We start from the raw sequence: 16,945 nt of genomic DNA on the forward strand, positions 1-16,945 counted from the left end.
TGTTCTACTCACCCTTCCTCCCCAACGAAGGTGACATACAGCTTATTCCTCTGCAGGTCTTTTCTGGAGTAGCCCATGATCTGATTAAAAGCATCTTCCAGCAAGTGATCTCTTCGGATAATTAATCTGTCCATAGAGAAATAATTTGAAAAACAGATTATTTCCTGATCCTTGTCTCTCTGGAACTTGGCACTTGCCATTTAATGTCTATTTACAACAGTTAACTAGGTGAGAAGTAAAGTTACTTAATTCCATGGCTGTCTGCAGTGAACCACACATTGGTCTTCAACTTTCAACAGCATTAGTAAAAGTTACGTAAGCATCACAGGTAAACAGAGCACCCCACCTGAGAAACACCGAGTCCTTTCCGAGTGGCCAGATCCATTATCCCAGAAGGCAAAATCATAACACACACACCCACACCCTACAACTTCTGCTTACTGCAGGGAGAACAGGCCTATGACATAATGCTTTAATCCTGAGTGCACCCAAACAATTACTGCACCCAGATTTCAATTACTAAGAACCTAGGAGACTGAGAACCAGCAGAGAGGAAGAGAAGAAAAACCTGTACTCTCCAAAGCAAAAAACAAGACAAAAAACCTGTACAGTTGTGCTTAACTTAATTTTAAATTAAGTGCATCTTGAGATTCTCTAAAGGACAGATAAGAATGAACGATGCTTCTGGCCAAATAGTCGACAAGTGACGATGACAACTGAAGTCACCCTTCTACGACACGAGGGCACCTCTCACAGGCAATGGACAGGAGGGGGGGCTGAAGCCAGGGTCACAGTGGCTTTCTGGGGGTGACTCTCCCACCCTGGGTCAGGTGGCACAATGAGCTCTGGTGGGGATGCAGCTGGCACAGGAGGAGAAGAAGTAGGGAATGCAAACAAATCTAGGCCAAACAACATGATCCCTTCTGAAAGGGAGGTGGATGAAGGGCAGAAACAATACTCACAACTCATTCTGTTGGGCAAGTGAAGTTGCTTTCACAGAGAAAAGAGAACTGATCACTATTCCTTTAGTGTTTTTTTCCCCTAGTACTGGGGACAGAACTCAGGACCTTGTGCTTTTGAGGCAAGCACAGCGCCACTGAGCTAAATCCCCAACCCAATCACTATTCCTTTATATCTAAGCAATGTTCCATAAACCAAGAGAGAGCTACTGTTCAGGGCAAGAAAATAGATCAGCTTTTGTTCTGCCTCTATTTTCACATGGAAAATGGTAGTCTCATCATTACTTGGTTTAAAACCTTGAGCCTAACTGAGATTAATTCCAGAACCATGTTCTGGTCACTTATAAATGCCTGGAGAATTACGCCCACTAAAATAAAGGCTCGTGGTCCCAGGTTCAGCATCACAAATCATGCGGTTTGTATCATGTTTGACTTACTTTAATTTCCCCGGGCCTTGTCCGTATCCTTTAGTCTCTAACTTCCTGTAGAAGTTCCTTAGTTTGGCTTCAAAGTCTCGCTTGTAAGGGGCCGGAGCCCGGGCGTTGGCTCGCTGAGTACCTGCAGCAGACAGCGACAGAGGGCAGCCTGGGTGAGTGCTTGGCTGCATGCTCATCCCACCGCTGTGAGAGTCCCCACGGTTAACAAGAAAACCAGACTCTCAATACTCAGCCTCCACATCGACCCCTCTGCAAGTGGCGGACACAGAAAAGCTTAGCCAGGCCCTCAGGAGAAGTCTTCTTCATTGCTTTTTGGCTGAAAATAAAGATCTTGTCTGAATGGTTATGAGGACACCAGTGAGTCTCTGGAATACGTCCCCTTTTCAGTGCTGACACAAATGAGTCGAGCAGAGTTTCTCGTGTCCAATGGTAGCTGTTAGCATTAACCGTCTCCACTTGTGCCGAAATGAAATCACGGCAGTTAGACAGAAGTTACAGTGTGAAGGTACAGGCAGAGGACAAGGACACTGAGTGTATATCGTTCTCCCCAAATCCCTCACCCAAAAAGCCCACACGAACTTCTTTCCCATACACACTGTACCGAGGAATGATTTCAGACACACAATTTTGTACACTTCCAATTTCAGTCAAATAATTGTAACAAGCAGAATTCAAACATAATTGCAGAAGGCACATGTCACCTGTTTACACAAAGAGTAACACTACCATCTATCACATTCTTAACGCACCAATTACAGTATCTATGGATTGTCTGATATGTCACTCTGTAGCCAAGTGTTATTAATAAAATGTAAAACTGACACAATTTCTTCCTCTTTCCACAGAAAAATCTGGCTTTGTGTGCAGCAAGTTGGGATATTAAACTGATGATGAATATGGAAATCGAACCCAGAAGCATAACAAAGACTGCTGGAGGCGTCCACTGAATATTTCCCAGCGGAAGGAAAACAACAACAAAACCCACACTGCGCTGTTGCTCACAACACACCATGCAAATTCATTAAAAAGTTATTCCACAAGGGAACTGGGTCATGCTTATTATGCAGGGCCACTACTGTGTCAGGTTCAACAACAGAGGGTCAAAGTGAATCAGGTGGAGCTGTCGTCAAGGAGAAGAATCCGAAACAAGATGATGTACAAACTCTAAAGCAGAGGAGATAAAGTACAGCTCTAGGCTATACCCGGTCCTAGAGATCTATTTTGTCTGTACGTGTTTAAAAAAAAATTAAAGTCATTGTCAGCATTTAACAATTATAAATCGCTTCTCAGCCTTTTGGCTAAGATCAAGTGTAGCATTTAACAATTATACTGTATTTCAAGTTTATATATATATGTGTGTGTGTGTGTGTGTGTGTGTGTGTGTGCAAGTTACTTAAGACTCTCAAACTGGCTTGCATTCCCTGGGGAGACCAGCAGCTGGGCTGTCCACGCTGCGCCCAGGAATCTGCATTGAACACCAGTGATACAGAGGAGTCACTGTGATGCCAGAGGGGAGGAGTGAGACGAGGTGGGGAAGACCTAGGACAGAGGCGTCCAGGAGGCAGACTGTCCAAAGGGGACAGCATCTTGTCCTCCGGGCAGGTCTGCGGGCTGGGATGGGCACAGCCTGAGTATGCAGAGAGGCTGCTGAGACCCTGCTCAGCTGGGAGTCAACAGGAAGGGAAATGAAATCACCCAGAAGGGCTGGAGCCCAAGTGGGGAGGATGCAAAGGGCCTAGCTGATGTGCACACAAGGCGGGGTGGGGGCAGTTCCTGAGCATGGGAGTAGCACACGAGGGGCATTTATTGGAGAAATCATCTGCCGAATGTGCTGGAAGGACTGAGGGTGGAAAGAGGGAGGCAGAGCCAGGAGGGTGGAGGCACAGCTAGCAGCTGTTGCGGCAGAGGAGCCGGCCCAGCCAGTACTTTGGCGACTCAGAGGCCCAGGCACAGTGAGACACACTGAGGGGTGGCAGAGGCAAGCAGGGAGAAGAACAGGAGGCTCTGAGGATAGCGTGGTTTAGGAGCCACACCAGGTGCTGCCGTTTGCTACATGCTTGCTACACAGGAGGGATGCTGCAGCACACATCGGGGATCTGGAGAAATCCTCACAAGTCTAGAAGAGGCTGTCACCATCACCACCACCACCATCATCATCACCATCATCATCATCACCATCATCATCACCATCATCACCATCATCATCACCATCATCATCACCATCATCATCATCATCACCATCATCATCACCACCATCATCACCACCACCATCATCATCACCATCATCATCACCATCACCATCACCATCATCATCATCATCACCATCATCACCATCATCACCATCATCATCATCATCACCATCATTACCATCATCATCACTCTGTAACCAAGAAAAGGAGATGTTGTTTCCTGTCCAAATCACTTGGCAGTGACGGGTTCGGGAGCTGAGCGGGTCTGTCGGAGGCAAAGGCAGTGTGAAGTGGGGCTTCAGGCCTTCTAAGCTGGGGACAACAGCACATTCATGTTTGTGGCACAAAAAGCCCTGAAGAAGCGACAAATGTTACTGTTGCCTGCAGCACAGTAAATGCTGAACACGTGGGGAACTGCACTGGGGTTTTAGGAGTGGATTGTTACATAACTGGCTCCTGACCAATGACATGTCCAGAGGTCTGTCTGTAGAGTTATGATTTTTATGTGTGTGTGTGTGGGGGAGGTACAAGGGATCAAAACCAGGGCCTCTGTGCTGAGCTTCATGCAAGCTCCCTTTTTAAAAATTTTGAGACAGGATCTCACTAAGTGGCTAAGTTGCCCAGACTGAGCTGGAATGAGCTCCTCCTGCCTCAGCCTCCCTGAGTGCTGGGATTCCAGCCATGCTCCACCACGCCCAGCTAGCTATGAATCTTTTAACCAAAGGACTGAGTTATGGCATTGAGAAAATGAATAAACTCGACCTAACAGGTCTGAGAACAGAAGAGACTCCTAGCAGTGGTGCCCCACCTTGCCCACATACTGGAGTCACGCAGGACTCATCCACTGGAGTCTTGGGGTGGCGCCCGCAGAAGCGCTCTCTACAGCTTTCCAGGGGATCCCAGTGAGCACCCCTGGCTGAGGACGTTTTCTTCCCAGGAAGGAAGATCCAACGGGACCAATAAAACGTCCGGCAGATCCCGGGCTCACACAGGGGAGCGCTTCCTGCCTACGTGAAAGACAATGCCTGCATCACAAGGCGGGTGAACTCCAAGAGCCCCAGGCTGCTGTCCCCCTGGACAGGTCAGTGTGGCCACCTGAGTGGCGCAGTGGAGCTGTCCTGCTCCAGCCTGGGAAACCACAGATCTCTACCCAAATGGCCCAGAGCGCAGCCAGCAGGAGTGAGCTTCCAAGGGCACAGTCACCGACAGAGAAGGGGAAGGGGGAGGACAATGAAAATCTCCTGAGACTCAACGGAAACAGGACTCTCACATCTGATAACCTTAGGGAGCGGCACACCACAGGGCAGCTGGAATGGAGATGTTGAAAAGGGTTCGGGAAAGGCCACAGCGCATCCCATCCTTGTGCACAAGAAAAGCAAGCCCAGCCTACATCCCCACTCCTGGTAAAGGGCGTTAGCTGCGGAGGCCCTGGCAACACAGGGTTGATGCACAAGGCCTTTGGTGATGATGCTGTTGTAACAAACCACTTATACGTGCTTTAGCATTAACCATCACTGCCCTGCCAGTTCTTTGTGTTCTATTTATTAGTCCACATCTGCAGCACACTCTGCTTACTTTCCTTGTGTGGAGCTGTCACGCGTGCATAGCACACCTCCATTCCTTTTTCATTCCCTGTCCCTCCCGTTCTACCTCCATCTCCTGATCCCCTCCCACTGAGAAGAGCTGTCTCCCTACTTCCTATTATCTATTTTATTTTGCTCTTTGTTTTTACTGTGGGTTTCTCATATTAGAGAGACCATGCAACATTTAAGCTCGTGCGTCTGATTTTTTTTTCACTTAACATTATGATCTCAAGGTACATCTGTTTTCCTACAAATGACTCAAGTTCATTATGGCAGAGTTCTGCTCCATTGTGTGCAAATACCACATTTTCTTTACTCATTTATCTGGACATACAGGCTGCTTCTTCCCTTGCTTAGTTCTTAAGAATTGTGCTGCTATACACATGGAAGAACAAGAGGGACAGAAAAGACAGAATGGGGTGAGGAGGTCGGACGTGCAGCCGACAAGATGCTAAGACTTTGGGTGGAGAGGGAGGCACAAAGCAGATGCACTGCAGGAGTTCCACTCCGTGCTGCAGGCAATGCTTCTGTCAGGAGCACCTTCCCAAAGGATCCTCGCGACTTCCACTCCCCTGGAGCCTTCTCTCTTCTCTAGGGTGTGACCCAGTGCTGGTCTTAGCTTCCAGCTGGCCCAGCTCTACTCAAGTCCTGCAGCTCTGCACCTAATTCATTGGCACATTGATTTCCCCCAAACCACAAAACATCTTCACTGCTATGTACACGAAAGCAAGGAGAAACATGATGCCTTTACAGAGTTTCAGCAAATAGCAAGTTAAACAAATTCTTACAAAGTTAAAGTCACAGCTTTGGTTACTTGGAAAATTCACATTGGACCGCACATCTCCAAAGCTATTAGACAAATTAGGTGTTGCTGAATTTAAATTCCTAGAAATGTGCAGCTTCAAAAAACATGTAGGTCCTCTCTTTGGCACAATGAACCCTATGGCATAACTGAGGTTGGGACTGGCATGAGAATGGCGCTAGAAAAATAAGCCTTCACATTCCAGAATTTTGACAGATTTTAGGTGAGCGCTTTAGCAGCTGCAGAAAGCAGTGAGTTAGCTTCCAAAGCCCCTCTCTTCTGTACTTGGAAAGACATGGAAATGTGCTTGGAACAGCAAGAAGCCTGGAAAGAGTACCAGGTCCCTAGGCATTCTGAATGGCGACCTTCACATGTACGGCTCTCATAATCTCTACAGTACTATTCTCACACCACTAAAAAGGGTGAAATCGTAGTCCCAAGAAAAAGGATCAGATCACTTTGTAAAAAATCTGTCTGAAACATGGCTTTTACCAGTAGTGTAGCTGCGAGTGTGCTTCATCTCTTCCCCACCAGGGCCCAAAGTCCTGGTGTACCGCTTCCTGGCTATTCCCTGAATTCATTCCATCTCCTCCAGCCTTTTATCAAAGTGTCACGGGGCTAAGGCATCAGCCTCCCGAACACCCCAGCCTGGCCTGAGGAAGAGTGTTCCCACAGCTCCTTACACCGAGGGATGGACACAGAGCTCCGAGAGTCAGCGCTGACTCACCGTCCTGCCGTGAGCTTCAAAGGCAGAGGCTGTGTCATCCAACTCGACCACCAGGTCAAGCCTAGTGCTTAGGTCGTGGTTGGATGCCCAATAAATGTGTGCTCTGTGAATGAGCAAATAGACCTTTTCCTGTTTGGGTGTTCAATTCGGACACTGTTTTTTTATAGCAGCATGTGAAGACACATGTCGCATATCAAAGAACCCAGAGCAGCCTCCAGGGACCCATCTGAGGTTGGATTTCTACTGAAACAGTCTTCAATTCTGGTAGCTGTTAAACTGTGAACAGTATGTTGCCTTTAGTAAGAGTAGACATAGTTGGTGTTCTGTCAGCATCAGCTCCACTTTCTTTAAAACACTCATCTGCTAAGCTTTGTTTTCTACCATTTCTTCACTTACCATTCACTCACTCGCCCCTTTAGTCCTTGATTCACATTTACCTCTTTCAAAAAGAGTCAAACTTAAAGATTTTAGTTTATCTCTCTGGTGTTCTATCTGCTCATTCATCTGCTTTTATTTTTCCAACTAATGCAGTTAGTTCATCCCGCAGGGACATATATCCAAGTCCATTACATCGGATGGCTTACCCTATGTTTTAGGTAAATTGTTTTATTTCTTGAGAGTGATACTTTATTTTTATTGTCTATCCAACCTGCCTGCCCACTAGAACTTTTTAAATTCAAAAAAACTAACATGGTATTTTGTACCTTAACATTCTCCAAGATATATTTGGTCTTACCTAACAGCATGAAAAGTAAATTCTGTATTTGAGCGCATCCCACTATTAACTTTTACTGTCCATTCATCACCTGTCGAAACAAGCCCCATGGGAACAAGCCACTTTTAAGGGATGGCAGCCACCACGTGAGAAGCACCTGTAGTCCTGAACCTGCACCCCATGTTTCCTCCTGGTTCTTGTGAAGGACAGGGTGACTGTCCTGTGGCTCACTCTGCAGGGCGCTCACCGGGCAGCAGAGGACTCACCTGGTGAGTTCTGGGGTGAGGACACAGGAGAGCCGCGTGGGGACTGACAGTAGCTGGGGTGCAGTAAGGCGTGTGGAGGCACATATGACATTATCTCCTCTTCAAACAAGCTGGGGAGACAGGAAGCAAAACACATGCTGCAGTCAATGAGGTGTTTCTGGGACGAGCAGGCAGGTCCACTCCTCACACGACATGTTCCTTTTGTTCTCCTCTACCAGGATCTAAGGATCCTTCCTTCCATAAGTTTATATTTTGTAGCATACACTCGTATATATATAATATCCATGTATACATGTGTGTATGTATAGAGATAAATAATATGCAGCTTTCCTTATGCATGTTAAAAATTACATAAAGCTCTGTAATTACATGGCATTCTTGAGATCTTTTCTCATTCAAAAATACTGTTCTAGTTCTGATAGCTAAGTGGATAACTAGGATCTACAGTGTTTGTTCTTTTGCCTGCTAGAGAGCAGAGTAATTTAGGAGTAAATCAGTTTACTTATCCATATGCGTTTTGACAACTATGCTCATTTATCAACAATGGTACCAGGAACACCCTCTCGATGTTACTTTGTAAATGTGTAAAAAAGTTTCTTGGTGTGAACACGGTGTACACCTCCAAGAAAAAGAAGAGCTGCCTGGTCAAAATGCTTCTGTCTTTTGGGCTAGGCAAAGATTATCAATTAGTACTCCAAGGAGGTTATGGACACTGTAAGCCCACTGAGCCCACACGTAGGATACTCATGTTCCTCTTTTAGTATTATCAGGGTTCTGTATTTTTTTCAAATCTTATAGTGTGAAGCATGATTTGAAATTGCATCTTATGACTATGAGCATCTTTCCATGAGTTTATTGGCCATGTATGCATCGATTTCCTTGATCTTTTCATACCCTTAATTGTTTTTCTTTGGGGTTTTCTTTTAAAATAACTTAAGGGCATTCTTCATCTGTTCGTTGTGAATAATTTTTCCAGTTTATCACCTGTCACCCTTGTATGTGGTATCTTGCATCATATAAACTTATTTTTTATGTGGCCAAATTTACCAATGAGAAGTGAGATCTGAGAGAAGTACTTACTTTACACGACTGGAGTTATTAAGTTATTTATATGGAATAATCAATAAAAACACAAGATCATTTAAAATTCTTGTGTTTGTAATAGTCACATTGGAAAATAACTTTATAAGGGCTTATTTTGAATTAAATAATGTCCTAGAGGTATATGTGGTTTGCTGACAATAAAGCACATTTGCACCAGGAGTGATTTTTCTTTCTGACAAACAGACAAACTACAGAAACAGATACAACTCTTTACTCTGTATACCACAAGAACACTAAGTTTATAGTCACTGACTGAGATGGTATAAATTTCAAAATGCTACAAAAATAAAAAACTGAAGATATGAATAAAACACCCACAGTTTCAATAATCATTAAATATTACTTTTAAACAGGCACATATAACACACTATATCACTGTGTGCAATTATTAAAATAATAAGTATAGCTGGTCATTCAAGTGAAAGAAGGGTCTAGAACTGCAAACATCATCTGTCTGTGGCAGTCGCACGAGTGGATTTCTCGCACGTCTCACATGACCCATGAAGCCTCAGGGATGCTTATTCCCCAAACAGGGGACAATGTGGCCTTGCTCTTCCTAGAAGAGAGTCAGATATTTTTTAATTCAACCACACAACACAGAAATTCAAGTAAAATGTGGGGTTTATGAAAGCTCAAATATTCTAAGGTCTATTGTAATAAAATATTTAAGAAAATACACCTAAAGATGACTCAGTAAGGAGAGGTGAAGGATAATCATGAGTATTTCTTTTTTACTAATTCCAAAAGCAGGACTCATCACTTGAATGAAACAGATTTAGATTTCTAGAATAAGCAAGAGTCAGATCCTACCCAGAAGTTTGTAACAAAATTTTATTATTTTATCACCAGCCGGACTTGGGTAGGCACACCCTCTGGTACCAGTGGGCCACCTGGTGCTGTGTGCCACTCTCAGAACTGGCTCTGCAGCCCGTAGGAGGGGCCAGCCCAAGATGGAGACGGGACCGCCACTCACAAGTGCTGCTCAGAATCACAGGACAGAGCTGCCTATGGAGAGGAACTGCATCCTTTCCAATTATGCTTCAACTACACACACAAGGGAAACAACTCTTTGGTAACCATCAAGTGGCAGTCAGAAGACAGCAACTAATATGGTAACCATGGAGGGAGAGCCAGAAAGGGCCAAGTTGAGAACTTCATGAGAACCCTGAGCGAGGCTGTCAGCACTCGGGGTAAACAGAGCCTCACTGGCTCGGGGTGACGTCCCCGTAATTCCACGGCAACCTCAGTGGTTTGTGTCCCTGCCACTGGGCAGAGCACAGCATTCTTTTACTCTGGCTTCCTACATTTGAGGGATAATATTAAAAATAAGAAAATCTTTTGAAAACCTGACAGTTTCCCTTCTACACCACTCTAAAACTTAAAACCGAAGCCAATCTAGCTATCGTGAAAGAAAATACAATTGGTCGGTTTTATGAAGGGCTATCAAGTCAGCAGTGAGCACAGGGACCAAATTTCAACTTTCTGATCTGCTTTCCCAAGCCTAAACTCTCAAAACCACAAAGTAAATAAATAATACCTTGAATCAGCAAAAAGAAACAAACCACATTATGAGAAAAGAATTGAGAACAAATATAAATATGACCTCTTTGCCACACCAAGGGGCTAAGCTGTGAGTGCCTTGCTTGGTTACCATCCGCTCCGTTCTGAATGGGACATCCGGTCAGTGTCTGAAGCTGTCCTGCCTCGCCACGTCCTTCGCGGCAGGGGGAACAGATGCAAAATGAAAGGAGGCTCACTAAAGCAGCACCCTAAGTCTTCAACATGAGTATTTCCTTAAGTCTCTAGAGACGAGGGAGACGTTTTGAGGTTACCAACACGGAATGCTGTTTTCCAAAATGCTCCATCGTAGCTGAGGACCCGGAACTGTCACCCCAGGCCCTAGTGTCACCTACCTCAGCAGCATCACGAGGTCTGCATCACTCGAGAGGCGCACCAATCCTGGCGTCCCTTCCGTTCTGATAAATTGGATCTTCTCCCTATGCAGACAAAGAAACAGCTCCCATTGTACGTGATGGGCTTTTGGAAGGTAATTCGGTGGTCACACACATGGTTCATGACAGCCCCTGCAGTTCCTGGGGCCTATGATGTGGCAGCCACTCTGTGACACCCCAGGAATACACATCCCAAGACTCACAGTCCCTGCCTGCAAGGGAGGACTGGTGAGCGTCCATACCCCCACTTCCAGCACCGCAGGGCAGAAGATCATTTGATCATCTGGACATTTTGCTGCCTAAGTATTACAAGCAGCAGCAGTACCGTCTAACTAGTAAATGCATTTGGAGTTAAGGCCGGCTGTGAGCCAGAACCCAAGCAACAGCTTTAGGGTGCTCCCCTCTTCCTCTGAGAAGCACGGTTCAGCCAGGGATGTAGCTCAGCGGTGCAGCTCCTGCCTGGCAAGCATGAGGCCCGGAGTTGGATTCCCAGAAGCAAAAATAAATAAAAATTAAAAGCAGGGTTTGTCCCTTGCCATCCAAAACAGGCATGAAGAGAGATGTGGTGTTTTCCTAAGGATTTACCTTTAAGTCATGCGCGATGAGCTGGTTCCTACTTGGAAGCAGAGAGTACCTATGCCTTATGACTTCAATATAAAAGCACACGGCTTTTTAAATAAATGAGAAACTGAAGCACCCTTAGTTACACAGTTGGTGAAACAGATCATGTGCACACCTGTGGGTGTGTGTATATACCTATACACACATATACATACCGATCCCATACACATATCAAACATGGTGCTGTTATGGCTACTATTATTTTATTACAGATATAACGATAACACCAGTTTTTTCTTTTTCTTTAGAGTCATCCTCCTGTTATTTTCAACTTGTCATACAGATACACTTTTAATAAAAATTTTCCCAGTCGTTTTCTCTCATTTACCATTTCTCTCATTTATACCATATCAAAGTACACCGTACTTCTTTTTATAAGATAGGAAAAAATAACAACACTAACTATGGGATGGAAGCCATTACATTTGATTGGATCCTGGATGTCAACAAGATAGACAATTTTACTCTGAGTGCCAAGGTCAATATATTCTAATCACTGTGCTGCTACATGAAAATCAGGCTTGGTGCCTTTATTTAGATTTAGTTCTTCTCTATAGATCATCTTGATTTTCTACTTGATTTTCATAAAGTTCCACTGCGTTTTAGATTTCCTGATTCCAAGTTAGGAAATTGCTTAACGACTTGAAGGCAGTGAGGTGGAAGGCAAGGTTTACTTGTTCAGATGACAAATTCCCTAATACACAGAAAGTGATTCACTCTTAACCATGCCACTTATGAGGCAAGACACACATTAGGTCCTCACTTTCTCCTGGCTAGATCCACTTGACACAATAGATTAGTATGTGAAGCATCGAATCTTCGCACTGGCCCACTTTCTTTTCTATCCTTTACTGCCAGAGCTAATTAATATTCTTTAAAAAGACGATGAAGCAGTGAGTGGTGGACGTGGGTGTGCAGGAACTGACAGGGCCTTGCTGGAATCTTCTCACAGGGTCCAGGCCAGAACCGAGACACTTTCCTCCAGTGAAGGATCGTGTGTCTGATGGCCCGTTATCTGCTCAATGTTTTTTTTAAAGTGAGAAATATAAATACTGGCTTTAAAAAGCTAAATTAGAAAAAAATATTACCTCAGAGAAAAATGGACAGTTACTTAACCAAAGTACTTGTCTAAGGTTTAGTAACAAGGTGTGTTATCTTGGAGAATCAAAAGCTATCTCCAACAAAGTTTATCTCCTCAGTTTATCCTCACAATGAAATCTGGCAAACAGAACAAAATAAAAAACGAACAGTCTCAGCTCTCTCCTAACTGCCTTAACTGGATAGAGATCTATGAATGCGTCAAAAATGCATGTTCCAGACTGTGGCCTCTAGGTTTCCTGTGAATAAGAAAAATGTCACAGCCCAACTGAGTCACAAGGATGATGGCGCCAGCACAGGAAAGGGGAGGCCTGGAGGAAATGCGCCAGCTGGGAAACTTCCGTTACTCTAGCGACTCACAGCTAGGCAGTGAAGGCAGAAGGCCTGATTCTCCAGGCGAAAACATGCCAAAGGCACGCTGAGGCGAGTCTTCTGCCACACCAGCTAACTTGTCACAGCAACAAGCTACAGGTGGACTCGGGGACATGTCATCTGGTGTATGTCACACCACTGAGTACTTTCTTACAATAATATTCACTCGTTTTTGAACAAACATTTTCTGAGCACCTCCTGTGGGTGAGGCATGGTCCCACACACTGGGAACTAACTCAATAGGGGCTGAGACAAAATCACGAATCAAGGAGCTTGCAGCACAGTAGAAGAGAGAAAGTCAAAGGCATTTCCAGTATTCTGTGAGACTGCAAACTGTCCTGCCCACTGAACCTAACTCTGTTCAGGCCTCATCCCGGCACCCAGTCTAGATGGTCTTTTGTGAAGTCCTTTGGTGTAGAAACAAGGGCTTCCCTTTACTGATGGTCCAGAGCACATCAAGGCAGAGGAAGAGAGAAGTAGGCTGAAGTCTCCAAAATCCTCAGAAATGTCACATCTTTTCTGAGAATGAAAAAGGAACTGCTCCCTGGTTATCAGATATTTGCCCAATATTCTACAGACTAGTGTTGCTCAAACTGGTGTCCCTGTCTATGAGAAATCTGCAGGCAAGATCTTGAATTCTGCAAGAATTTTTAACTTTTATGTTTTCATGCTGTGATCAAAGTGGCTAAAGTGACAGAAGTGTGATTTGTGTGTCACGGATGTCACCCGACTGAACCCCGCCATGTGACTGGGGTTCGCGCCGGCATTTACAGGGCTGTGGTCAAGCAGGCAGGGAAGGACTTGGGAGGGGTGGCGAGCAGAGCAGGGCTGGCTGTGCTCGGGCTGGCTGTGCTCGGGCTGGCAGGGCCTGGAGGGTGAAGACCACAGCAATGGTCCCTGTGTGGGGCACATCCACAGTCCTCCCATAGATGAGAAAGAAGTTTTCCTGGTGCAATGTCAGTTTGCATCATGAAAATGACCAAGGGGAGCCAAGTAATGTAAGCTGCCACCAGCTAAAGAGAAAACAGAAGAGACAGACTTTAAAAGTCAAGTATGGACTTATGCTAAATATGCATAAAAGATGTCCAGGCTTATTCCAGGCACAAAAGCGCTGCAGCAGTTTGCAAATGGGAAGGTGGTGGCAGAACCCGCCCACCCGGCACACCTGATGATACCACAGTTCTTCAGTGCTATGCTTGGGGAACACTATACACGAACGGCTTAATAAAACAAGGAATTGGTACATACAGCTGTGGTTCTAGTCCAGAAGGGAAAGTGGCGACTGTGATCGGTGATCACGCCCTGGATACATGTGATATACTACGAGAGGTGAAATAAATGAACCAAATCAAACAGGAGTGAAACAAGCCAAATGGGCCTTTCCACTGACAATGGTCTCCACACTGGTAGTTTGGCTTCTGAAAAACAAACCGTCTTCACATTAAGTATTAACTCAAGTTTTACTAATTTTCTTAGTTTTTACTTAATTCGTGTATCTTTTGGCTTACAGTTTACAAAAGCTGTAATTGTAAGAAATCTGTATACACACAAAAGTCGTTAAAGTTCCTGTGTTGGATATGCAGGATTTCTTCTGCTTTTAGAATGGAAAAGAACAGCTTCAACCCTCACAAATTTCCATGAGTTCACTCGGTCAGGACCTATCATGAGTCTGAGAAATGCTATTAAAGGCAGACATACCTGCCTGGGGATGTCTGGTTATTCCTTGAATAGGTCTATCAAGTTCACTGGTTAAAGGTGTCGCATTAGAAGGACTCTGTGGCGAGAGGAAAGTCTGTTCGGTCCTGAGGGCCGCAGTGAGGACCCTAAGTTCTGCTGCAGCGCGGGTTTCTGGAGGAAAAGCCCTTCCTCCTCCATCTTGGTCTCCCAGCCCTGCACTGAGAACACGGGGAGCGCTTGGCAAAAGACAAAGCAAGCACTTGCCCCGCGAATGCCCAAATAACCACTCTGCACGCCCACATTCCGCTCCACATTTGGAATAAACAATCTTGCTATCATATTATGCTGTGGCAGAGGAAAAGAAGAGAACCAGAAAGTTGACATCTAAGAGTTACCAAACCAGAATCCACAGTGGGAAGCGCAAAGACAGGTACAGTGGCAATCTCTATCTTTTCTCAGAGGCAGTGCTTCAGCAAGAAGAGCCACGACTGTTAAACACAATGCTGAACTGCAGGGCGTGGCACGGCGTTAGGAAATAGTTGCCAGCTAGCACCTCGCTCAGATTCACAAAGTTGAGGCTGGGTAACCACTTCCTCCCACACACGGAGCCACCGAGGAAGGCCAAGGCGAGCGGGTCATCCCAGGACAAGGGGCACAGTCAAGTCACGGGGCTGCAATCCCACAGGAAATATTCTCACTGAAACCAGCCAACACGGCCTGAATCTAAAGAGGATGTGCTCTAAACTCCATACACTCGAGCCCCTGCAGGTTACATACACAGGTTACCTACACATGTTCTTACAGCAGCTTGAGGGTAGTTTCGAGAAGTACCCCTGACTTCCCCGGTGATGTAATGTGCAGAGAGAAGCAGCCCTGATCGTCCCTACTCCTCATTACAGCAGCGGACCCTGTCTGACTGCAACAGCCGAGCGGTGGAAAAGCTCACTTTCTCTCCCTCCCATCATACAGGTTAGATCTGGACACTTGGGTTCAAATGGTCATGTATTCCTAGGATTCAGAGAAGTGACATGGATTAGGAGTAAAATTTGCTGTGAGTATAAATAATCTCTAGGCTAAGAACAAAGAATTACTTAATTCTCTTTGCTGGTTTCCTCACCTTAAGCACAATTATAGAGCACAAATAAAATACTTAGCCCAGGGCCTAACGTAAGGCCTCAAAATTTCAAACTATTGAGTATTTATTAGATAGGCCTCTCAATGACTTATTCTTTTTACAACAGACTGTATGATCTATCAAAAAGAGTCAAACTAGATTTCTGATGACCCAGTCCTTTTTCAGTTTCTGTTATTAACAAACCATTCTAACTGTGCTGTCGGCCCATTCCACGCATGTTTAGTGAATACGTCTGTGATATATGGTAGATAAGAAACTGACCCCTTCATAAAATCAAAACAATGTTGTGACTATCAAAGGGACAGTCCTTGGGAAGGGCTTACGTTTCTCATAATTCAGTAGATGGAAGGAAGTATGATTCTCAATAAAGCAAAAGTCTATAGAGAGTGGTTCCCTCTGACCCATGATTTCATTTTCTATCATTTTGGTTACTGGTGGTCAACTGTAGTCCAGAAATATTACACGGAAATTTCCAAAAATTAAAAATTGATACATTTTACATAACTTTCATTATAATTGTCCTAATTTATTATTAGCTATTGTTGTTCATTTTTTACTATATCTAATTTATAAATTAAACTTCATCCTACATGCGTATACACATGAGAAAAATCACAAGATATCTAGGGTTCATTACTCTGGGCAGTCTCAGGAATCCCCTGACAATCTTGGAACAGATTCCCTGCAAGTGGGGGCACCACCTTCCAGCAAAACCATTTTGGACTCTATAAAAGGAGTTTAGTTATCATGCACAAAAGCACCTACTTAAAATATATTTTTCCTAAGGCTTAAAACAGCTTGAACCCTAAGCCCATCATTATCATGAAGAATTAATATCTAGGATGTACTGGAGTCTGTAACTAAAGGTGTACATTTTCTTATAATATTTTATTATACATTTGATAACAAGTATTTAATTAAAAATATATTTAATGATTGAAATTATACTGTTACGCCTTGTAAATTTGCTTGAAAAAAGAAAGACACCAAAAAATCCCACAGAAAATGCTTACAAGGAAGCACTTAGAACGGGTTCTGAAAGTCTGTTTCTTGCTGTCTTAGGGGATGAAATGTCAAACCTCTCACAGGGCCTGCAGGACAGGAGCTGCATATGAAGATGTCTTCTCACTGGTCCCGTGGCCTTGTAACTTCGGCTGAACCTTGCTCAGGCCTCTGCCTAAGCATGGAGCGACACGGCTGGTCTCACGGGCTATGTGTAAAAGAGTTTAGAGAAACCCTTCTTGTAGGAAACTGTGCAAACAGTCCCAGAAAGCCTGCTACACAGAAGCTAATCTCGGAGCTGAAGAC

The 16,945-nt window shown here is 44.6% G+C and overlaps 1 protein-coding gene and 1 pseudogene across 18 annotated transcripts in view; one reads left to right on the forward strand and one right to left on the reverse strand.

Annotated features, from left to right (window-relative positions):
- Hecw2 (HECT, C2 and WW domain containing E3 ubiquitin protein ligase 2) overlaps positions 1-16,945 on the reverse strand; it is a 356,226-nt gene that overhangs the window by 43,985 nt on the left and 295,296 nt on the right. For all 18 annotated transcript variants that reach the window (XM_021247748.2, XM_021247752.2, XM_087202670.1 and 15 more), the window contains 4 exons: positions 10,696-10,779; positions 7,679-7,788; positions 1,397-1,517; positions 13-126 (listed from right to left, as the gene is read on the reverse strand). In XM_021247748.2, coding sequence (XP_021103407.1) covers positions 13-126; positions 1,397-1,517; positions 7,679-7,788; positions 10,696-10,779 — 429 coding nt within the window. The remainder of the gene's footprint in view (positions 1-12; positions 127-1,396; positions 1,518-7,678; positions 7,789-10,695; positions 10,780-16,945) is intronic.
- LOC147820983 (U2 spliceosomal RNA) lies at positions 2,675-2,817 on the forward strand (annotated as a pseudogene).

Source organism: Heterocephalus glaber, unplaced genomic scaffold, assembly GCF_053883595.1.
Source record: "Heterocephalus glaber isolate CG9 unplaced genomic scaffold, H.glaber_assembly_v1.0 deba00001779, whole genome shotgun sequence".
In the NCBI taxonomy this organism is placed as follows: domain Eukaryota; kingdom Metazoa; phylum Chordata; class Mammalia; order Rodentia; family Bathyergidae; genus Heterocephalus; species Heterocephalus glaber.